Here is a 26038-nt window from a genome sequence, read left to right as displayed (position 1 = left end):
TTTGTGGAATTTGTTTGATTTGGTTTGATTTGGTTTGGGTTTGGTACCAGGAATTGAACCCAGGGGCACTTAACCACTGAGCCACATCCCCAGCCCTTTTTTTAATATTTTATTTTAGAGATGAGTTGCATAGGGCCTCACTAAGTTGCTCAGGCTGGCTTTGAACTCACAGTTCTCCTGCCTCAGCCTCCTGAGCCGCTGGGATCACAGGTGTGCGCCATCACACCATGCTGATACAGGGGTATTGAAGTCTCCAACTACAATAGTACATTCATCTGTTTCTCCTAGTAACTTTCAGTTTTTGTATCATGTTCCTTGATCTGTGTTTAGGCATATACACGTTAAAGATCATTTGGTTTTTAGAGATTGGCTTATTTCACTTAGCATGATATTCTTTTATGGAAAATTAACATATTTATTATTAGGTAATGCTCTTCTTGATCCTTGGTAACTTTCATTGACATCAACTCTGTCTAAAATTAATATAGCAATTCTTGTTTTATTTTGGTGTTGACATAGTTTATCTTTTCCATTCATTAACTTTTAATCTATATGTGTCAACATTTAATGTGAATTTCTCATAGACAGCATATGGTTGGGTTTACTTTTTGATCCACTGTGGCAATATCTGGCAGTTAACATTTAGAGCAATTTTTTACATAGTTAGATTACTATCTACCCTATTTGTTACTATTTTGTTTGTTGCCCTGTTTTGTTCTGTTATTTTTTTTCCTTCCATTCTTTTTCTGCTTTTCATGGTTTTAACTGGGTATTTTACTTCCTTTTTTTTCCCTCCTTTCTTACTATATCATTTATAATTCCTTTTACTTTTTTTAGTGATTGACCTGGAGTGTGCTATATACATGTACAACTAATCCACTTTCAATAACACTGTACCTCTTCACATATAGTTTAAATATCTTATAACAGCAAAATAATTCTAATTTCTCCTTCCCATCCCTTATATCATTGCTGTGATTAATTTTGCTTATGTATGCATAGTATGCATAGTCAAATACATTATTGTTATTACTGTTTTGAACAGTTTGTATTTTCCCTTCACTTTACTCCTTTTTTGAGTGTTCTTCTTTTCTTCATGCAGCTGCAAGTTTCTGACCTGTGTTATCTTCTATTTCCCTAAGGAACTTCTTTCAACATTTCTTGTCAAGCAGGTCTTCCAACAACAAATTTTCTCAACCTTTGTTGGAGAAAATCTCTACTTCACTCTTTTTTTAAATTTTATTTGTTCTAATTAGTTGTACATGACAGAAGAATGCATTTATACATTTTCACTTTTGAAGGGTGATTTTGCAGGTTGGATAATTCTAGGGTAGCATGGGTTTTTGTTTATTTCTTCTTAGTACTTCAAATATTTTTGCTTCATTTTTCTCTTATTTCCATGGTTTCTGAGTAGTCAGATGTAATCCTTTATTCTTCTGTATAAAAAGTGGTTTTTCCCCCTCTGACTTCTTTCAGAATTTTTTTCTTTATCTTTGATTTTCTGTAGTTTGAAATATGTGATTTTGGGCAATGTTTTGTTATTGTTGTTATTTTTGTTATTATGGAATTTGGTGTTCTCTGTGGAACTGTGGTTTGGTTCTGCCATTAATTAAGGAAAATACTAGTCATTGTTTCAGATATTATGTTCTTTTTTCTCCTCTCCTTTTGGTATTCCCATTATGAATAGGTTACACAGTCATTGGATATTCTGTATTGGTTATTTTAGTCTAGTTCTATTTGCTTCTCAGTTTGGGAAGTTTTTTTTCTTGCTATATCCTTGTGCTCAGAAGTTCTCTCCTCAGCCATGTCCAGTCTACTAATAAGCCTATGTATATATTTTTATTTTATTTTATTTATTTATTTATTTTTTATTTTTACAGACTGCATTTTGATTCTTGTACACAAATGGGATATAACTTTTTTCATTTCTATGGTTGTACATGATGTAGGTTCACACCATTCGTGTAATCATGTGATAATGTCTGTCTCAGTTCACTATCTTTCCTTCCCCCACTCTCTGCCACCCCAGTTACCTCTACACAATCCAAAGTTCCTCCATTCTCTTACCTGCCCCCAACCCTCCTCCCTGCAATTATGTATCATCATCCACTTATCAGAGAAAACATTCAGCCTTTGGTTTTTAGAGATTGGTTTATTTCACTTAGCATGATATTCTCCAGCTCCATCCATTTACCTGCAAATTTCATAATTTTATTCTTATTTATGGCTGAGTAGTATTCCATTGTGTATATATACCACAGTTCCTTTACCCATTTATCAATTGAAGGGTATCTAGATTGGTTCCACAATTTAGCTATTGAGAATTGAGCTGTTATAAACATTGATGTGGCTGCATTACTTTAGTATGCTGATTTTAAGTCCTTTGGATATAAACTGAGGAGTGAGATAATTGAGTCAAATGGTAGGTTCAATCCAAGTTTTCTGAGGAATCTCCATACTGCTTTCCAGAGTGACTGCACCAATAATGTATGAGTGTACCTTTTTCCCTACATCCATGCCGACCCTTATTATCGCTTGTATTCTTGATAATAGCCATTCTAATTGGGGTAAGATGAAACCTTTGGGTAGTTTTGATTTGCATTTCTCTAATTACTAGAGATGATGAGCACTTTTTCATATATTTGTTGTCAGCCTGTATATCTTCTGTGAAGTGTCTGCCCAATTCCTTAGCCCATTTATTGAGTCGGTTCTTTGTATTTTTGGTGTAAAGTTTTGTATGTTCTTTATAAATCTTGGAGATTAGTGCTCTGTCTGAAGTGTGTGTGGAAAACATTTTCTCTCACTCTGTAGGCTCTCTTTTCACAGTATTGAATGTTTCCTTTGCTGAGAAAAAGCTTTTTAGTTTGAATTCATCCCATTTATTGATTCTTGTTTTCATTTCTTGTGCTCTGGGAGTCCTGTTAAGGAAGTCTGGTCCTAAGCCAAACATGATCAAGATTCAAGCCTACTTTTTCTTCTATTGGTTAATTTCATTTTACTACATATGGATTTCCAGTTTTCCCAGCACCATTTGTTGAACAAGCTAATCTTTTCTCCATTGTATGTTTTTGGCACCTTTGTCTAGTATGAGGTAACTATATTTATGTGTCTTCTATTCTGTACCATTAGTCTACCTGTCTATTTTGGTGCCAATACTATGCCGTTTTGTTACTATTGCTCTGTAGTACAGTTTAAGGTCTGGTATTATGATACCCCCTGCATCACTCTTCCTGCTCAGGATTGCTTTGGCTATTCTGGTTCTTTTATTCTTCCAGATGAATTTCATGATTGCTTTCTCTATTTCTATGAGGATTGTCATTGGGATTTTAACTGGAATTGTGTTAAATCTATATAGTGACTTTGGAAGTATGGCCATTTTGACCATATTAATTCTGGCTATCTAAGAACATGAGAGATCTTTCTATCTTCTAAGGTTTTCTTAAATTTCTTTCTTCAGTGTTCTGTAATTTTCATTGTAGAGGTCTTTCACCTCTTTTGTTAGATTGATCCCCAAGTTTTTTTGTTTGTTTGGTTTTGTTTTTTTTTTTTTTTTTTTTTTTTTTTTTTTTTTTTTTTTTTGAGGCTATTGTGAATGGTTCTTCTTTTCCTATTTGTTTCCCTTTAATTTCTTTGATCTGTCTAATGGCTCTGGGTAGTGTTTCAAAGACAGTGTGGAATAGAAGTGGTGAAAGAGATCATCCCTGTCTTGTTCCAGTTTTTAGAGGGAATGCTTTCAGTTTTTCTCCATTAAGAATGATGTTGACCATGGGCTTAGCATATATAGCCTTTACACTGTTGAGGTATATTTCTACTATCCCTATTTTTTTTAGTGCCTTGAGCATGAAGGGCTGTTGTATTTTATTGAACTCTTTTTCCACATCTATTGAAATAATCATATGATTCTTAACCTTAAGTCTATTTATGTGATGAATTACATTTATTGATTTCCAGATATTGAACCAACCTTGCATCCCCAGGATGAACCCCATTTGATTGTGGTGCACTATCTTTTTAATATGTTTTGGTATGCGATTTGCCAGAATTTTTTTAAGGATTTTTGTTTCTATGTTCAGCAGAGATATTGGTCTAAAGTTCGCTTTCCTTGATTTTTCTTTGTCTGGTTTTGGTATCAGGGTGATACTAGCTTCATAAAATGAATTTGGAAGAATTCCCTCCTCTATTTCATGGAATACTTTCAGGAGTATTAGTATAAGTTCTTTGAAGGTCTTGTAGAACTCAGCTGAGAAACCCTCTGGTCCCAAGTTTTTCTTGGTTGGTAGGCGTTTGATGACTTCTTCTATTTCAGTGCTTGCACTTGACCTGTTTAAATTGTGTATGTCCTCCTGATTCAGTTTGGGAGGATTATGTGTCTCTAAAAATTTGTCAATGTCTTCCAGATTTTCTATTTTGTTGGAGTATAGATTTTCAAAGTAGCTTCTGATTATGTTATGTATTTCAATGGTGTCTGTCATGATATTTCCTTTTTCATCACGAATCTTAATAATTTGAGTTTTCTCTCTCCTTCTCTTCTTTAGTGTGGCTAAGGGTTTATATATTTTGTTTACTTTTTCAACGAGCCAACTTGTATTTTGTTAATTTTTTTAATTGTTTCTTTTGTTTCAACTTCGTTGATTTCAGCTCTGATTTTAATTATTTCCTGTCTTCTACCACTTTTGGTGTTGACCTGTTCTATTTCTAGCGCTTTGAAATGCAATGTTAGATCATTTAATTGTCGACTTTTTATTCTTTTCTTAAATGTGCTCCATGCAATCAATTTTCTTCTTAGTACTACTTTCATAGTGTCCCAAAGATTTTGATATGTTTTATCATTTACCTCTAAGAAAATTTTTTTTTTATCTTCTCCCTTATGTCTTCTGTTATCCATGCTTCACTCAATAGTGTATTATGTAGTCTCCAGGTGTTGGAATAGTTTTTTATTTTATCATTGATTTCTAATTTCTTTCCATTATGATCTGATAGAATCCAAGTTAGTATTCTACATTGACTGCTTTGTGGTATAACATATGATCTGTTTTAGAGAAGGATCCATGTGTTGCTGAGAAGAAAGTATATTCGCTCACTGATGAATGGAATATTCTATGTATGTCTGTTAAGTCTAAGTTATTGATTGTGTTATTGAGTTCTATGGTTTCTTTGTTCAGTTTGTGTTTGGAAGATCTCTCCAGTGGTGAGAGCCATGTGTTAAAGTTACCCAGAATTATTGTGTTGTGGTGTATTTGGTTCCTGGAATTGAGGAGGAGTTGTTTGATGATGAACATGGATGCGCCATTGTTTGGGGCATAAATATTTATGATCATTATGTCTTCCTGATTTAGGTTCCCTTTACAGTATGAAATATCCTTCTTTATCTCTTCTGACTAACTTTGACGTGAAGTTCACTTTTTCTGTTATGAGGATGGAAACCCCCACTATTTTACTGAGTTCATGTGCATGGTTTTTTCCCCATCCTTTCACCTTTAGTCTGTGGATGTCTTTTTCTATAAGATGAGTCTCTTGAAGGCAGCATATTGTTGGGTCTTTCTTTTCGATCCAATCTGCCAGTCCATGTCTTTTGATTAGTGAGTTTAAGCCATTACTATTCAGGGTTATTATTGAGATATGATTTTTATTCCTGGTCAGTTTGGCTTATTTTCGGTTTTTATCTTGGCTTGGTTTCTCCTTTGATTGGCTTTACCTTTAGGGTAGTACCTCCCTTTACTGACTAACATTGTTGTTTTTCATTTCCTCCTCATGGAATATTTTGCTGAAAATGTTCTGTAGGGCAGGCTTTCTATTTGTAAATTCTTTTAACTTTTATCATGGAAGAATTTTATTTTGTCCTCAAATCTGAAGCTTAGTTTTGCCGGGTCTAAAGTTCTCCATTGGCAACCATGTTCTTTCAGAGCTTGAAATAGGTTGTTCCAGGCCCTTCTAGATTTTAGGGTCTGGGCTGAGAAATCTGTTGAGATTCATACTGGTTCCCCCTATATGTAATCTGATGTTTTTCTCTCATAGCCTTTAAATTTCTATCTTCGTTTTGTATGTTAGGCATTTTCATTATAGTGTGCTTTGGTGTGGATCTGTTGTAATTTTGTGCATTTGGTGTTCTGTAAGCCTCTTGTATTTGATTTTCCATTTCATTCTTCAGGTTTGGGAAATTTTCTGATATTATTTCATTGAATAGGTTGTTCATTCCTTTGGTTTTATATCTCTGTGCCTTCCTCAATCCCAATAATTCTTAAATTTTGGTCTTTTCATGATATCCCATGGTTCTTGGAGGTCCAATTGTGATTTCTTACCATCTTCTCTGTTTGGTCAACTTTGTTTTCGAAATTAAATATTTTGTCTTCATCGTCTGAGGTTCTGTCTTCCAAGTGATCTAGTCTGTTGGTGATGCTTTCTATTGAGTTTTTTATTTGTTCTATTGTTTCCTTCATTTCAAGGATTTCCGTTGGTTTGTTCTTTCAGAATCTTATTGGAATGATCTTTTGCTTCCTGTGGTTGCTCTTTTAAGTGTTTATTGGAGTGATTGTTCATTGCCTGCATTTGCTCTCTTACCTAATCCTTTGCTTCACAGATAATTTTAATTATGTACATTCTGAACTCCTTTTTCGACATTTCTTCTGCCATGCTGTCATTGGATTCTATTAATATAGAATCTTGGTTTGTTTGGAACACTTTCTTCCCTCGTTTTTTCATGTTCACCTATCTTCCCCTCTAACAGTGTGGATCTGGGATATTGCTGGTTCCCCCATAGGCTTATAGTGACCCTGCAGTTTTCTAAAACCTCTCCTTTATGGGAGCGATTAATAGTAGCAGCAAGACAATATTCAGACAATATGGTTCAGACAATATGCAGCCCTAAACCACATAGCCCCTGTGAAGACATTAACAATATTGTCATCATAAACAGAGATGATGAGTTGGATTATTATCTACAATATAACCAATAGGTTTGCAATGAGGTATACAGTTTCTAATGGTGGACAAAGAGGATGCGGAGGGGCATAGGACGTAACTGTTAATGGGACAAGAAAAGAGTATATAGAGGCTCTAGATCATAGGAAGAGTGAAAGAGGAACAATAGGTGGTTTTTAGCTGAGAAAAGGGAGAAAGAGACTCTGAAGAAACAGGTAAACAAAAGGAAAATGGAGAGAGTGAGAAAAATGAATAAAAACTTAAAAATTCAAAAGGAGAAAAAAAAATCTATAACAGTTATATACTATTAACCTGCCAGTCTTCAGTAGCCTGATGCATGAGAGGTACCTGACAATGGGCTTTCAGTCTCCAACAGGCATCTCAGGATGGGAGTTTCCCTACCTAAAGATGGCAGCTTCCACTTCCGGGATAATCCAAGATGGCTGCACCGGCTTCCAAATATGTTGGCAAATGGGGAGCCTCAGTGAGCTCAGGGCTCAGGCAGTCGAGCTGGGGTGGTGAAGGCCTATATTTTTATATAGTATCTAAGTCCTATGTTAAATTACAAGGTCCTCTAAGGCAGATTGTGTGTTCGTTTTATCTTTGATTCCCTTGTAACTTCTAGTACAATTCTATACCACAAAGAGACATAAAATGAATTTTATTTAATAAATATATTAAATTATGAAATATGGTCAAATAAATAGCTAAATAAAATTAAGTGCTGCATGGGTGAACATTGACTAGGACCCTTTCAGTTGGCTACTTTACTCTGTGGGTGTGCACGTGTGCTTGCATGGGTGCTTGTTGTCAAGCCCCTAATCTGGAACTCAACTTAGGGCGGTGATTTTTTTAAACAACCCTAACAATCCTCCTAGAATTCTATACTCTTAACTCGGGTCTGCTGACTGCATTTGTGGGCAAATGTGGTGATTCATTCTAATTGAGTTCTAGAAAATAAAGCCTGTGCCCTGTAGAATTAATGACAGCAACTCTCCCTAATGACTCTAAGATTGTATAGGAGACCAGGAAAATGACTGTCTCTAATTATTATGGTACTTCCAAAAGGAACTTGTTTTGTTTCCTCTAATCTCTATATATAATAAGCTGGAGCAAAATGATAGCTTAGAAAACTATGCCTATGTGATATTTTCTAGATTTTACACTTGGAAGAGGGAGGGCAGGGCCAAGACTTCTTGTGTGCTGTGCTACTGAGCTACACCTCCAGCTTGTACTTACTCTTTAGGCATCAAGAGCAATAAAATATTACACAGCATTTTTCTTCAGTCATCTAAATAGTTGTAATTCAAATAGGTTTGTTTCCAATTTTCTCTAATGAATAGAGTAATGCCTAGTGTGTAAAAAATATGTGACTTGATAAAATGCTATGGTAGTCGTGCTACTATTTACCAGATATTTTGAGTTCTCTTTCTGGGTGTCTGGTAGGATTACAAATTCCTTCCCCATTGAAGTTAAGTGTGCCATGTGTTTGTTTTGATTTTTTTGTTTTGTTTTGGTTTTGGCTTTGGTTCATTGAAATGAAACCAGAAGTGATATGAAGTTTTAAAAGGTAGTACAGTTATCTACATTTAAATGTTAACTTTACAAATACCATATCCAAAGTGATATACACCTTATTTTAATACTGTTGAGATTACCAAAACATTACCTTGTACTGCTTAGTTAATACTTTTTTTGAAGTCTTGAGATAAAGCTTCTGGACTCTAGGGTTGTAGCTCCGTGTTAGAGCACTTGCTTAGCATGTGTGAGGCACTGGGTTCGATCCTCAGCACCACATAAAAATAAGCAAGTAAGTAAATAAATAAATAAATAAATAAAGTTAACATAAAGCTCTGTTCTCACTGTCACTGTCAGTTCCTGCAACATACCAAATACCTTCTCACTTCAGGGCCTTTTCACATTCTGTTTTCTTTACTTGTTTGCTTTTTTTTTTTTTTTTTTTTTTGTGGTGCCTTGTGCATGTGAGGCAAGCACTCTACCAACTGAACTACATCCCCAGCCCTACTTGTTTGCTTTTAATTTAGGAAATCGCTTTGTGTCGTTTCTATTGAAATTGTTGATCCATCTTCATAGAAAAGACTGCCCTTTATATGTCAATATCCTGTTGTTGTGTTTTTAAAAATCTATTAGAAAAGTTACAAGTTTTCTACATAACTAGTACAAAAACTTAAAAAGAAGAAATTGGTATTATCAAAAATTTAATTATCACAGAAAAGTATCACATTACCAAGTGGTTTTAAGCAACTATTATTATGCACAAAAAAATCAAAAATTAAAAGTTGGATTCTGTTTCAAGTCTTCATTATAAAAGTCTGAACAGCTTTTGCAAATTTAGTGCACAAGGTAATGGTCCCTGTTGGTTCTCTCTCCCATTACCATCTGCCTTTTCATTCTAGGGATTCTTCAGCAAGCGCCTGAAAGGCTCCATCAAGAGGACCAAAAGCCAGTCAAAGCTTGACAGAAACACAAGTTTTCGGCTCCCTTCTCTGCGTAATACAGATGACAGGTAGGAAGTCAGCTTGCTTAAAACAGAAAGCAGGGTCAGAGTGGATTTTGATAATTCATCTTGGCCTTTTCTAACTTTGTATTAATGATAATTTTAGAAAGATCAATACAAAATTTACTTTTTTACCTTGTTCATATTGAGCAGGGTACAGCATATGATCTCAAATACCCATCCAGTTTAAGAGTCTTATAATATCAGAGAGTTTGTGGATACATAAGAACCAATGAAGGAATTGGTTATGCTTTTTTGATAAGAGTAAAATTCTAGTAGTCAGGGGTAAATTTTTTTTTTTTTTTTGTAGAATGACTCTAAGGGGTAATGATGATGGGAGTATTAGCAATTCTGGAGCATTGTATGTGTTAGCTTTCCGTTGCTGGGACAAAATACCTGATAAATTCAACTTAAGGAGGAAAGATTTATTTTGGCTCATGGTTTCAGAAGTTCCAGTTCATGGTTGCTTGGCTTCATTGATCCATGGTGAAACAGAATATCATGGTGAGGAGGGTATACCACAGCAAAGCTGCTTGCCTCACGGCATTCAAAAAGCAGAAAGAGATAGGAGAGGAAGGGTCCCAGGACAAGATGCACCCTTCTAACTTCTAGCTCCACCTTACCTCCTGAAGTTGCCACTAGCTTCCAGTAGTACCATTGGCTGGAACCAGTGAGGCTTCAAGACAGGGCTCTTTGGGAAACATTCCAGATCTAAACTATAACAACTCTACAGGATGTTTTATGCCCATGATCTTATTATTTAATCTTTATAATAATCCTATGTGATAAATGTTATTGTCCCTGTATTACAGATGAAGAATCTAAGGCACCAAGAATCTTACTCAAAATCATATAACTAGTAAATAGTAAAAATGATATTTGAACTTAGGCAATTTGGCTTCCGAGTTCATGCTCTTCATTGCTTCATTTTTCTGTGTATATGGCATATGGAACTGGCATGTTGGTTTGTAGTCACATCTAGAAGACATGTAATGAAAAGAAAACATGGATTTCAAATAGGACTACTAGCTTGAGTAAACTTCAAATGTATATAGTTCACAAAGGATAACATCCTTCTAAAACTATTAAATATGTGCTGATAGATTTTTAATATTTTGTGCCTCCATAATGTTGAAAATTTTAGAGTGTTATATCAATACATCATTGCCATCACCAGTTTTTACTGAGTGCTTACTAGGTGCCAGGCATTTCAAATGTAGTCTCATGTAATACAACCCTAGATACTCTTGTCATCCTCATTTTATAGACAAGGAACTGAGGTGAAAAGAGATTGAGAAACTTGCACAGTGTCACACAGCTAGTAAGTAGTGGAGCTTGGATTTGAACTCAAGTCTGCCTGTCATATTTGATATTCTTATTTTTATTTGAGGTTTTGGACTTTGGGTTTTGTTGTTGTTGTTGTTATTTAGTAAGTGACATTATTTTCAATCACTTTCCTAACAAAAAGAAATAAAAATTACAGGCGTGGCAGACAGAGAATTATTGTCCTTGTTTTATAGATGAAGGAATTGTCCCCCATACTGAGCTGATGATGAGACTACTGCTTTATGCCAGAACATGGCTGGAAATGGAGATCATCATGTTAAGGGAAGTAAGCCAGGCACAGACAAGTACTGCATGACCTTGCTTATATGTGAAATCTAAAAATGTTGATCTCATAAAATCTCTTCTCTCTTAACCTCATTAAAAGCACTCATTGAAATGTACAAACCTATCCAATTTGGGTGTAATTTTCTCATTATTTACACTTACACCTCTTGGGGCATAAATTATTAAATTTAATTTCCTAAATTTAATTTAACTGATAAATAAAAACATTAATTTTACTTATTAATGGGGTACCATGTGACATGTCAATACATGTATACATTGTGTAATATTAAAATCAGGTTAATCATATTTATCTTTTCAAATGTTTAACATTTCTTTATGATGAAAACATTCAAAATCCTTCCTTCTACTTTGTTGAAATATACAGTAGATATTGTTAATAATAGCACGCCAGAGCTCTTCACTTTTGTCTAACCTTAACTTAGTGATTTGTCAGTTTCTCCCCATCCCTCCCTTCCTCACACCCTCTCTTGCTTTTCCACCTTTCTACTCTCCACTTTTATGAGATTGACATTTTTAGATTCCACCTATGAGTGAAAGCATGTGGTACTTGTCTTTCTGTCTCTAACTTATTTCATTTAACATAAGGATCTCTACTTCCATTCATGTTGTTGCAAATAACAGGATTTCATTCTTTCTATGGCTGAATGGTATTCTGTTGTGTGCCACATTTTCTTTATCCCTTCACCAGTCAGTGAACACGTACTTTGTTTCCATTTCTTAGCTGTTGTGCATAGTGCCGCAGTGATCATGGGAGTGCAGATAGATGTCTCTTCGATAACATACTGACTTCATTTTCCCTAGATATATACCCAGTAGTGGGATTGCTGGATTAGATAGTAATTCTATTTTCAATTTTTTGAGGAACCTCTATACTGTTTTTCATAGCTGTTGTAAATGGAATTGCTTTCTTGATTTCTATTTCAGATAATTTACTGTTAACTTATAGCAACACTAGTAGGTTTTGCATATTAATTTTGTATCCTGCAATTTTGCCTAATTCATTCATTAGTTTTAATAGATTTGTACATAATTTATAAAATTAGATTTGATAATTTACATATACATACATATACCCACATACATACAGAGAGATTATGTAAGGTCATTTTCAAACAGTGACTATTTGACTTCTTTTTCAGTTTGGATGCCCTTTATTTCTACCTCTTGTCTGATTGCTCTGACTAGAACTTCCAGGATTATGTTGAATAGAAATGATAAAAGTGGGCATCCTTGTCTTGTCCTCGATGTTGGAGAGAAAGCTATCCGCTTTTCCCCATTCAGTATGTTAGCTGTTGACTTACTATAATGACCTTTATTACATTGAAGTACATTCCTTCTGTGCCTAATTTTTCAGTGTTTTTATAATGAAGCAATGTTGAATTTTGTCAAATGCCTTTTTCTGTATCTACTGAGATGACCACATGGGTTTTGTCCTTCATTTTATTGATATGGTGTATCATGTTTATTGATTTGCGTAATATTGAACCATCCTTGCACCCCTGGGATGAATCCCACTTGATCATGTTAATCTTGTTAATGTGTTGTTAAGGATGTTTACATGTTTGTTCATCAGGGATATCAGTCTGTAGTTTTCTTTTGTTGTTATCACGTTCTTTTCCAGTTTGGGTATCAGGATGATTATTGGCCTTGTAGACTGTTTGGAAGAATTCCTTTCTCTCTCTCTCTCTCTCCCCCCCCCCCCCCCTCCTTTGGAAACTTAAGAAGAACTGGTATTAGTTCTTTAAATGTTTAGTAGAATTCAGCAGTGAAACCACCTGGTTATATACTTGTTATTACTCTGATCAGGTTTTCTATTTCTTCATGGCTCAATTTTGGTAAGGGGTATGTGTATAGAAATTTGTCCATTTCTTCTACAGTATCACACTTGTTGGCATGTAGTTGTTCATAATAATCTCTAATGATATTTATATTTCTACTATCCATCACGATTTTGTGGTGTGTGAATTATATCTTAATAAAGATTTTCTTAAAAACTGGCCAGGAAGTACTTGTCAGTGGAGCTCCTTAGTCTATGAGCTCCACTTCAGCACACATATTTCCTTTTAAATATAAACAACCAAGTGTCTTACAAATGTTAAGGTAAGTTTCCAAAATGAAAAACAGAGACAAAAATACTTGGAGGGAGTATACAGAAGATACAGAGAATATATGAAGCCAGAAACAACTTCACAAGCAAAGTGAATATTTTCAAAAGATATGATTGTACATCTATGAAATAATAACAAGATGATATTAAAAAATAAAATCAAGAAGAAAACTTAGAAATCAATACAAAAGCTAAAGTCAAGTCACTCTCTCAGAAAGTAGAACAGAAAATGAAAGATTCAGCCCAAGAATTCTGGGGAAAAAAAGGAACAAAGAAAAACTTTGGGGAGGGAATTATCAAAAGAAAATGCCCCCAAACAAGAAAACATCTGAAAGGACCACCATTCCCAGGAAAGTGAATGGAAAAATACCCCTCAACACACACATCAGCTTTTATTATCATGAAATGTCAGGTCCCTGAGATTTAAAACAAGAATCTTAAAAAAAGATTCTAGAAAGAAAAAATGGTTTACATGTAAAGGAGATAGAAAGTGTGTATAGGACTTGGGTAGGGAGGGTAATATTGGAATTCTCAAAAGAAATATTGAAAACCAGAAGTCAGTGGGAAGGTATTTTTAAGATTTCGAACCCAATATTCATACCTGGGGCCATTCTTAAATATCATACTGAGGAGTTTATATTTTAGCCTACAAGCAATAAGGAACCTTTAAACGTTTTTGAGCAAGAAAATGACCTAATCAGAAGTATGCTATGCATGGAATAACCTGGCAGGATGGAATATGTAATCTAAGATTACTTAATTTGTAGAAACTGAGTTTGGAAGATCAGTTAGCATAAAGCTATGGTAAGACAATGAGGGCTCTAAGAAGGTCAGTGCTAGTGGGAATGGAAGGGCAGAGACAGGATGGAAGGGACATTATAAAGATAAAAGTCAATACAATGTCACAGAGCCATCTCATCAGATAAAAGGCAGTAAAAGGATTTCCTAGAATCAATATTGGCAGCATTTTTACATTAAAACCATGTCATGGGAGCTGCAGGAATGGGGTGGGGATGTTGGGACATGAAAAGACTATGATCATTTTGCCTTTCATTCAAATGCACTTAAAAGTAGGAAATGCTTAAAATCAATGGCCACACAGCAGTGTCAGGCATTCCAGGATTCCAGATGTCTGCCAGGTTGCCAACCTTGCTTTGCAAGTGCTATTTAAATTCACCAAAAACTTGAGGCAAAGAACAGGTAGAGTAGAATTTTCTTACCCCTCCAAATGCCCCTCAAATAAGAACCTTCACAGTAATGACCTCAATTATGAGGGTCACTAACAAAGCATGGTTTTGAAGAAGTATCCTTATTCTTTGTCAGAAGATACTTGAAAGCATACTGAGCCTCTTAATTTTCTCCTTAATAGGACTAATTTTTTAACTTTTTATTTTGAAGTCATACATTCACAGCAAGTTGCAAAAATAGTACAAGAGTCCTACACACCATTCCTTCAGCCAATAACGACATCATGTAACTATATTATGATATAAAAAACAGTAATTGACATTGGTACACTATTATTAACTAGACTGCAGATTTTACTTAGTTTTTACCAATTTTCACCTGCATTCATTTGTGTGTGTGTAGGTCTATGCCATTTAATTGCCACTCCACAATCAAGATAAAAAAAAAAAAACTGTTCTATTACCAAAGAACAACTCCCTGTGCTACCACTCTAGTCATAGCCACTTCCATCCCTGTGCCCTAGCAACCACTAATTTGTTTTCCATCTCCATTGTTTTATTATATCTAGAATATTATTAGAATCATATAGTATGTGATCGTTTGAGTTTGGCCTTTTTTTTTTTTTTTCACTAAGCACATGTCCTTGAGATCCATCAAAATTGTTACATGTATTCAGTGGTCATTTCCATTTGTTGTCAAGTAGCGTTCCATTGTGTGGATGTAGCAGAGTTTAATCTTTCACCGGTCAAATGACATTTGGGTTACTTCTAGTTTTTGCTATTTCATATAAAACTACTGTGAATAGTTGTGTACAGGTTTTTGAGTCAACATAAGTTTTCACTTCTCTTACCCAAGAATACAATTGCTGTATGTTATTTACATGTTCAGGTTTATAAGAAACCAAAATATTAGTTAAAACTTTAGGTTTATCTCTGCCAAGCAGTTACAGATAGTCTGCCTGCCTTTGGAGAGGGAAGTATGGTATAATACTTACTTCTGTCATCCAGCTTACCAACCATTGTTTTAGGTGCCTTCCAGATTTGGGCGAGGAAGACAGAAAGGAGAAGCAAAGAAAAGAACGAAAGGAGATAATAAAGTTCTAGCCTTCCATCATGTTCTCTGAGCCTGGCAGATGTTTAAAGCTGATTTTTCCCTTATGGGGTGCTTTGGGAATTCCTTCAGAGATTTCTCATCCCTATGGAACCTGTCTCCTAGGGTTTTATTGACTTTGGCAGATGGATTTCTTCTCCAGACACTCACTTGTGACTCCTTTCTAGGAAGGAGTTCTTGCTGCTCTGCACTCTATCCCTGCAGTCCTGTGACCTACAGGAAACACCTACACATTCTTTGCCCTGATAACTTTTAGAAGTGCAGACCAATCCAAAAGCATCTACACTCACTTGCTCTGCTACCAATTCCTCATCATCTAGGTTTCCCAGACAGAATCAAACCCTACCTTCTCTGTATCCCTATCCATATCCATATCCATTGTGGGCATGGACAGGGGATACAATCTCCTAGCTTTCTCCAAAACTTCTCTCTCATAAAATGTTTTCACTTCTCTGTTCTCTGGCCACTTTTCAAAGTCTTTATCTAACCAAGATTAAGGTAGTGGAATTAGTTCCAAAACATTTCCTTTATAAATACTACAGTTTGTTTGGTACTTCACTTCAGTATACTGCATCTGTTCTATCTATATGTCTCCACTGAAACTTCAATTTCAATATCTCATGTTTATAATACTTTTATAAATGTACAATCATTAGCATCACATACAACATGCAACAATTTGACCCAGTTCTTTCCTGACCCAGCACTATCTCCTACCAAACATACCAAGTCTTTCATTTATGATTCTATACTATTTCATATTTTTTTTTCCTTTTGGTCTTGCTGTTTCTTCTATCCCAGTTGCCATTCCTTATTCCTGTACTCTGCTTTTTGTCAAGCTTCTAACTCCTATCATGCAGCAATACCCAACAGTTTATGCTCCCTGGTTTCTTCCTAGACAAAATCACCTGTCCAAGCCAATTATACATACCTTATTATTGAACTAAATGCTTTCTATCAAGTTTGTCTTTTCATGTTTCTGCCTACTGCTGAAGATTAGAAGCTCCTCAAGGGTACAATCTTTGTATCCCCATCTCCTAGAAAAATGTTAAGGAAATAGTAAATGTTAGCCTGCAATAGAAAAAGTCAAAACTGACTCGTAGGTAATAACAATAAGAATGATCTTTTGGGGCTGGGGTTGTAGCTCAGTGGAAAAGCGCTTGCCTAGCATGTTTGAGGCACTGGTTTCGATTCTCAGCACCACATATAAATACATAAAGGTCTATCGACAACTAAAAAATATTTTTAAAAGAACAGTGTTTTTCAATATGCTATACTTGGTTATAATGACAACTCAAAAATCATTGAACTCCATACCATTAATTAATCAATACAATCGGACTGTAGATTACAGTTTCTCTTACCAGGTTACTGTCATGGATCAATTAAGGATTCTTTGTTTTAAGATCTAAAATCCAATTGAAGTTTCTAATTGAATCATGATAGCATTTTAAATGCATTAGAATGCTCATCCTAATAGAACAATATTTCCATACATTTATTCCTTTTGTCTTCAATTTTTTCTAGCAAAGAATATATTCAAGAACAACTTTCCTGACTAGGGATGTAGCTCAGTGGTAGAGCACTAGCTAATTAGCTTGTAAGGCCCTAGGTTCAACTCCCAGCACCTACTCCCCCCACCAAAAAAAAAGAAAAAGCTTTCCTGATCTCAGCTAGATAAATAATTTACATAAAATGGAGTAATGCCTACATATCACTATATAAAAACTCTACATTGGTGATCATAGTCCCTCACATTTGTATGGTTGGCAGCTTATGAAATAGATGTGAAATCATTATTGCATTTAAGTCTTACAACAACTCTGTGGGGTATAGGAAGAGAAATAATTACCCACATTTTACAAATGATATATAAGGTTCGAAAAGAATGATTTGTTCACAGCTAGTGAATAGTTTGAAGCTGATGTAAACACACAGGTTTTTAGCTTCAGGTTGTGTCCTTCTCCTTTGTGCTTCTGTTGCATGTATTAATAGGAATCCTAACTTGCTGACAAAATGATCAAGAAAGGAGAAAACAAAGGTAAAAATCACACACTCAATACACACACTCAAACATATACTCACTCTTCATAACTTTTGTCACCACAATTCTTAATAAGAATAGAATACTATGCAGTAATAATTAATGATTCAATGTTTGGTCATAGTATTTCCACAGTTTGGAATATTATAAAGAGGAGTCCCTACCATATTCCTTTTATTCCTCCCCAAAAAAGTAGAGGGTAGATGGTTTTAATGGATTTTAATCCAAATAGACTGGATTTAAAATTAAAATACTATAAAAAATATAGCTAGATTTCTTATGATCTTGAAATTAAAAAGCTCTTTGTAAGTATAAACTAGGGGGAAATAACTAAAAATATGGCAGAGGACCAATTTACTTTTACCTATCAGCAAAGTTTAACAATTAGAAAAATGGTTTAGAAACATAAAATTGTAGTTCATAATTCTCTGAAAAGAGAGCTAAGATTGCCAATAAATATGTGCAAATGTCCTCAAACTCATAATTAAGGAAATGCAAACTAAAGCAATAAATACCACATTTTACCAATAATACTGGCAAAATTTTTTTGAAAAGCCAGGCACATCTAATTTTGGTGATAGCAAGCAGAAACATGCACGGTTGATAGGATTTTAAATGGATACCCTCTTTTGTGGAAGGTAGTTTAATATCAAAATTTTAAATGTATATGCCGTTTGATCTGGCTGTTTCACATCTAAAAGTTCAAACTGTGAATATATACATACATACATACATATGTACATGTGCATAAAGAAAAATGTACTAAGAAACCTTTTGAGGCTTTTGGGGTTTTTTTGGTTTTTGGTTTTTTTTTTTTTTTTTTTTTGGTGGAGCTGGGGATTAAACCCAGGGCCTTGTGCATGTGATGCAAGCACTCTACCAACTGAGCCACATCCCAGCCCACCTAAGATATCTTTTAAACTTTGGTGATAATCACAAAAGAAAAAGAAAAAAGGAAAAATTTAGGTTGTTGTCCAGGACTGGTTAAACTGCCATAGGCCAATATAAAGGAATATTATGTGGTCATTAAAAACAGGCAAGTTTGGTCTATGTGTTCCAGTGTGCACAGAAGTTCAAAATCATGAACTGAAATCAATATCTATGCATGTATGAGTTTGTCAGGATGAACCCAACTACTACTATGTATAACCATAAAGCTCTAATAAATTTTTTGAAGTATGGTAGAATCCCATTTTTGATAAATATAAATGTAAATATACATAATATATAAATATATATGCATATGTATATGTTTAAATACATATGAATATATTAATATAGTCCTATAATAAATACATAATTTCTATAATGTTGTATAGGTATAAATAGGGAGAGGGCTGCCTATATAAAAAATTTCTAGAAGAGTTCACAAAAATTGGTAATGGCATTTTCTGTAGAAGATTAGAAAGGGTACCCTTATTTTTGTTCTTTACCATCTGTCCTCTTGAACTCTTGAACTTTATGAAGAGTGTTTATTGCTTTCTTGTTTCAGGGGAATACATAAAAACATGATTGGTGTTTTTTTGTTTTTGTTTTTGTTTTTTTTTAATATCTCCCTCTAGCTATTTCACTGTTGCCATTTTTTCAGTCAGAATTGTTTAGGCTCCACTTTGTCACATCCCATTTGGTTTTTTGGTTTGTATCTTTTTATTTTGGGTTTTTTTAAATTTTATTATTATTTTTTTTTTTTTTTTGGTTTTTTTTTTTTTTTAAATCAACCCAGTGCAGTCTCATGTTTTGGTCATTATTCATTATTTCCATTCCCTAAAAGCTCTTCTTGTAAAAGTCTCCAATTACCTCTCAATTCCTAAATCCAGTGGCTACTATTACTCTCTTAACACATTTGATCTTCTGTCATAATGGACAGTCCTCCCTTCCTGAGACCTCTTATCTCTGGGCTTTTATGATACTTGAAACACCTCATTTCCTGACTTTAATATTTCTGAATCTCTTTGTCAGTTTTGTAGTTTTAACTGTTAATATTCCTCAGGTTGTCTCTGAGGCCGTTTTCTTCATCCACATGTCCTCTTTCATTATTCACATCTACTGCCACAGGAACCTCAAACTCAAGTGGTACAAACTTGATTTCATTTCTACCCTCAACTCAACCAACAGTGCCTCATATTTCCTATTTCCATAAAGGACATTACCATTTTTCTGTCCTATGGTTCAGGGCAGAAATGACCAGCCATCCTTGATTCTGCTATTCTCCCTGAAACTGACAGTGTTGTAGTCACCACGGCCTACTTACCTCCTATGTATCTCTTAATCCCATCTACTTCTTACCCACTTCTGCCTCCAGTTCATGATCTTTACTCAGATTACTACCATAATCCATGAACCTAGTCTCTTAGTCTTTCACTTTTTCTCTTCCCATGTACTACTTTCTTTCTCCTCTCCTTAGCCAAAGTGGTCTTGCTAAGACCTACATCTGATCACGCTGTTCCCCCTCTACTACCCAGAACCTTCCTATGTCCGTCCCCTGGTCTTGTGATCAAACTGAAAGGCCCATTACTACAAGTCCCATCATGATCACCACTCTCCTACCAACCCCCTGCCCACACCACAGCCACACTATCACAGAGCCACACTCTGAATTTCTTTCAGTTGCTCAGCAGCCCCAGTGTTGCATACTTTTATTACAGGTCTTTTCATATGCTGTCCATTCCATCTAGATCTCTTGGCAGGACGCTTGCATATCATAAAATCCATTCATTTGAAGGTCACAACTTCACTTAACTTTTTCCTCCAAGAAACCTAATGTGAACCTTAAGATCCCCTAAGTGCTCACTGAGCCTCTTGGCTTTTTTTTTTTTTTTTTTTTTTTTTTTGTAAGTCTTAATTTCATCATACTGCAATGCATTATTAACTCCCAGACCATAAACTGTGTGAGCGCGAGGACCCTGCCTTTGTTCTTATCCTTTGTGTTCCTTGCACCTTCCTACCTCTAGTATAACACCTGCGTGTAGTATACCAAGTAGCTATTGAATAAATAGATGAACCCATACAGAAATTCATTTATTCAACCAAATGAGAAACTAATGGGAAAGCAAATAGTCCTGAGTTTAATAATGATTAAGATGTAAATGTTTTAAACTTCACTGGTTCCTTCCTCTTTTATGATACTTTCACCCTAAACCTTAATTTTAAGGCAATAGAGAAGTTAAAATTTCAGTAAATTCAAAAAAAGAGAAACATTATTAGTCTTTTCGAGTGAAAAGACTTTAATATGTTCATTGAGCTGGATCATGAATGAAGTTTGGTCTCATGTTTTTTTAAATTCAGTATAGTTGTGTTCAGTTTGTTTCATTGGTACTAGTAGATTTTAATCCATTTGCAACTTAAAAGCCAAATAAAAGCCTATTATAATATAGTACAGTTTCTGTAAAGAAACTATTCCCCAGTGTTTAATATTTATTATCTCCCAGAACATGTTTTAATATTATTTATAATCCTCCGTCTTATGTCTCCCTTCATTGCATGTATATGTGTATGTGCCACAGTAGGTATGGATATGATTTCTTCTATGATGATGAATTTTCTCACCGTGAATTTGCTCACTTTAAGTGACAGTTCAGGCTGATCAACATCCTTCTTTATCCTTAGCAGCTGGGCTAATTAGACCATTCTATCTGGAGGCTGAGAGCAGGGAGGAGGAAGAGCTGCAGCATATTCTGTGCTTCCATAAATAGGTTTTTATGTGGTGTATATTTTTAAGCTAACATAAAAATCAGCAAGTAACATGAGCATCAGGGATACTGGCTTTACCTGCAGTGCATAAACCAATGTAGCTCGAGCTGTCAAGATCCTCAGGGAAGACAATTTTTTAGTACACAATAGAACTCTTATGAATGAAGCCTACTTCCTTTTTTTTTTTTTTTAAACCCAGAGAGGGAAACTCACAATGCAGTAAAGTTCTGTGTTTTCAAACAGCAAACGTAACTTGTTTACTTTTGCAAAATACCCAATTGAAAAACAATAAAATCTGGGGAGCAGGCAAAATGACATTTTTCCCAAATAAGATTTCAGTGCAATTTTTAAAACCCTATTGAACTACATGTAAATTTGTTGATACAGAATTAAGATACTGAATATTGTTCATTACTACCTGGGAAATTTTCAAACAAAATGAGTGCCTTAGGAATGCGCACTGGTTAAAACCTGGGTATGTTGATGCACACACCTTGCTGGCTAAACTGTCCCTTCTGGAATTCAGTGGAGCTGTCTGGAATCATAATTGCCAAGCCAAGCAGAAACTCACCTGCACTGAATCCAGGATTTTGTGTAGCAATAAACATTTTTAATTAAAAGTTTCCCACTTCCTAAATTTGGAACTGACTCTGTAGATGTGGCAGATTGAGCCCGCACATCTAAGCATCACTGGAGCTAGAGTGGTGGGGAATGCGGCTTTTTAAAAAAGTGAATGGGTAAGCTGAGAAAATCCAGCTGTGTTTTATTTAAAATCGCACTAATCAAAGTTCTTTTACTCCTTTTTCTTTTCCTTCATCAGTGTATCCACTGTTGTATGTGTTGGTTCCCAGCCCTTCACTTTTATTTTTTAAGACTGATTTCAGATAGGGATGAGGGTTAAAGCAATATAGTAGTAAGTAACAGAAAGCATCTTTTGCCCTGTAGTTTATCTCTTAAATAGGTCAGAAGTAGCAGGTAATCTTCAACAGCAAAGCAATTAGATTTTTAACCCTTACCTTTATGGTGCTAGAGTTTACATAGAAATCATGATTGTCTGATGACATTAAAACAGAAATGAAAGAATACAGTGTTCCTTAGAAGTGAAATTGCCCCCTTGGAAGCAATTTTCCAGTTAAATCAAGAAATAATCATATTGGAGCCCTGAATTAGTCATACATGGTATTTAGGCTGATGGTGCAGAGGTTAATGGAATCAGTCAGAAAAAGAACCTGACCAGTGGTCAAGGGACTTAAAACATCTACTTTTGAGGCTGATTAGGTTTCTTAACAAAGCCTAATGTCAGAATGGACTGGAAATAAAATAGTTTTAAACTCAACATTCTCCCATTAAGTCCACATTCTACTTTCCATTACAGGAGTAAACTGTGGTGCCACATGACTGTTCTAACTCTGTAGTTAGTAGATTCAAGAAAAATCAATTTATATGAAGGTACAAGAAGAGGTAAAGACTCGGGGTTACTAATGCTATTATATCAAAATATTTACACAGAAAATGCCTCCCACCCCCATCCTGAGCCATTCCCAGGCTGTTCGATTTTTCTGTTTACCGTAATCTTGCTTCTCTGGGAATTACTTCTGTCTTCTCAGAGATGCTGTCTTCCTAATACAGGAAGGGCTTGCTTATTTATTCAATAGTAATGTTAAACATGTGAGTAACTTTGGCTTTCGGTTCATGTGGGTATATATATATATACATGCTAAACAATGGGAGATTCTTTTTTAAAAAATACTTTTTTAGTTGTTGATGGACCTTTATTTATTTACTTACTTACTTATATGCAGTGCTGAGGATCAAACCCAGGGTCTCACACATGCCAGGCAAGCGCTCTACCGCTGAGCCACAGCCCCAGCCCCACAATCGGAGATTCTGAACTATGTATTAATAATCAGAATCTCAGTAACTTGGAAGAGTAAAGTTGTAATTCCAGATGGTTTACTATAATTGTTTATGGCTGCTATTGGAAGTTAGACTGCCTTGAAAACACAATGAAAAAAGAATTTCCACCTTCCTCTGAAGGAAGAAAAGTATGTATAACCCAGATAGGTTCATAGGTAAGCACTAGAAATGCCAAGCTAGAGGAAGCGCACAGGAAACAGAAGCGTGAGTGTAGGGTGGGATGTCGAAAAACTTGCTAGCGAGAGTAGAATCATATATGAAGCGAGCTGAAGCTAATTATATTTGTTCCTAGTCAAAATTTTTAATACAAGATTGTCTTCCACCCCCAGAATTGCCTCCGTTTCTTTTCTACAACCTTTGACTGAGAACCATTAATGGAAATGTGTAGGGACCTCCACTTTCCTTCCTTTCTGTGGTAAAATAGTCACCTTTGCCAAGTTTGCAGAGCATAATCTCTGTGTCCTTCAAGCTGCAGCTTCTCCCTGCTGCCTTCCAGCTCTAATCTCCTTATAGGTGTAGCACCATGGCAACAGGCCCAGCCTGGAGCCCAGGAACCTTGTTTGTGTTACCCAAGGGGCTAGATGCAACCTGAAGGAAGAGAGGAAGGTATACTACCTATCCTGCAGCTTTTGGAGGAAGATGATACCTTGTTCAGTGTTTGCCTTTCTGTCCTGCCTCTAGTGAAGACTTGAATAACACCTGGATAGCATGTATCCAAAGATGGTATCAGTAACCAGAGTCAGCAGGGAAACCATCTTCTATTGGTTTCTGTCTTCTAAACAGAGTATTGTTTTCTGAGTTCAGAAAGTGACTTGCTAAACTGGACATGTGGCACCGCTATGATTTGGGGTTGCACCGCCAGGTGGCTGTACAATTGTTTCATGTAGGTAGACATTTATTTTGTTTGAAATAACTTTTATGTTTTAGAAAAATTTTCCTAGAGAATTTAAGAAGTGAAAGTTAACTTTGGGGCATTGTAACTCCTGTTTACAATGACTTAATCTTTCCTGGTGAAAGGCTCACCCCCAGAACATGAGAGACTTTTCCCTCCAGGAACTCTGAGAAAGATGGATTGGAATTATTTTATGTTTGTTTAAGAGAGATGATAGTGTCCCATTACCTCAGCTTGGCTTCCTATGTAGCATATGGGGAAAGGTTAGCATTTAATTATTTATAATCGATGTGCTATATTTACAGCATATTACTACATACATGTCATTGTCTTATGCAGAAGAACAAAGAGAAGTAAATGTGGAACTGGTACATATTATATCTTTACATACAAAACATTACATAGCATTTGTCCCTTTTATACTTACCTTGCCTTCTCAGTAGGATATATAAATGTGGACTTCTTTAAAAATTGCTGAATATCAGAACACATATTTTTTTTTCAGCCTAAACTTTTACATGGCATTTGGTTTTGTTGGGGAGGGAAGAATGGACTAATAAAGTCCTGGTTGTTTTAGATGTCTCTTATTTTATAAAGTTTGAAACAGTCTTAGAAAGAGAACAGCCTTTAGTGCTAGTTTCCTGTATCTTATTACTTCGTAATTTAAGTAAACACTGCTCTGGCATTAAGTGTTTCAGTTCCTTTTAATGTTATCCTGCTTATTTCAAGGAACTGAATAAAGTAGTTTATTTAATGTACTTTACAAAAATAAATGTCCTTACACAGACATTTTGTTTTATTACTAAGTACTTTTACTTGAAATACATGTATTTAACTCTGGGTGTTTCATTCGATAAGTACTACAATTATTGACTAAAACTGCATGACTGTCCAGTTGTGGATTCAGGAATATCGTGCTTCGTATTGTTTCACTCCGTTAATTCTTTTCAGAGGAAAGATAGTGTAATACCAGCTCCTGTAGTGACAAGAGTCATGATTCCCACTTTCCTTTTTTAAAAAACTAGGAAGCAAAATCAGCCAGGATACTTGAACAATGTCAACAAAGATCTGTTCTTCTCTAGCAGAGTTTGGGCATATTTTTTTCATGGTGAGAACTTCTTTTCAAGGCATTTTATTTGTTATTCACATTTATACTGTGGAGCATGGATAGAAGTAAATCCTTGCCAGAAAAGAATTCCACATTGAAGTGTAAATCAGGCCCTTTTAGAGAGTCCTGTGCTAAAAAGTTTGGCACAGTGTGTGTGTGTGTGTGTGTGTGTGTGTGTGTGTGTGTGTGTGTGTTTATTCTGCAGAGTAAAAAGAAACAAAATGAAAGTTCAACCTTTGTTTTGTCAGTGCTCTAAGAGAATAAAGCTCTAGCATGAAAAAAGTAAAAAAATAATGTGGTTTGACAATACCTTTACATGAATACACACACACACACACACACACACACACACACACACGCACACACATATGATAACCTGAATAGTATAGATTTCTGCACCTTCCAATGTAAGAATGAGGTTAAAAAAAAGTAATGTCTGTAGAGGAGCGCTGATCTCCATTGAGACTAGTAAAATTATTGTGTTTTTATGCTCTGTTGGAAAAAAAGGTATGCCCTTTTTCACATGTGTATATGGTTTATGTGTCACATGAATGTGATGACTATTATTATTACAAATTTTAAATTTGTTCTTCCTTTAGTTTTTTTCCTGGCATGTTTGTTCATTTGTCATAAACATCCATTGCAGTAGACCTTCATTTCCTTGTTGGCCAAGGTAATACTACCTGAAACATGTTCCATATTTAGGTCTCGAGGGCTGCCTAAACTGAAAGAGTCACGTTCTCATGAATCCTTGCTGAGCCCCTGCAGCGCAGTAGAATGTCTGGATCTTGGTCGAGGGGAGCCCGTAGCAGTAAAACCACTCCATAGCAGCATCCTTGGGCAAGACTTCTGCTTTGAGGTAAAAAACAAAAATTATAAAGAAAACGTAGTTAATCAATAAGATTTTCTAT

The 26038-nt window shown here is 35.3% G+C and overlaps 1 protein-coding gene across 6 annotated transcripts in view; it reads left to right on the top strand.

Moving 5' to 3' along the window:
* The window catches only part of RASAL2 (RAS protein activator like 2), a 363735-nt gene that overhangs the window by 293653 nt on the left and 44044 nt on the right, over positions 1–26038 (top strand). For all 6 annotated transcript variants that reach the window (XM_079105905.1, XM_079105907.1, XM_079105906.1 and 3 more), the window contains 2 exons: positions 9336–9445; positions 25833–25986. In XM_079105905.1, coding sequence (XP_078962031.1) covers positions 9336–9445; positions 25833–25986 — 264 coding nt within the window. The remainder of the gene's footprint in view (positions 1–9335; positions 9446–25832; positions 25987–26038) is intronic.

The sequence above is a fragment of the Sciurus vulgaris genome (assembly GCF_902686455.1).
Source record: "Sciurus vulgaris genome assembly, chromosome: 12".
Taxonomy (NCBI): domain Eukaryota; kingdom Metazoa; phylum Chordata; class Mammalia; order Rodentia; family Sciuridae; genus Sciurus; species Sciurus vulgaris.
This window is presented reverse-complemented; position numbering and strand designations above follow the sequence as displayed.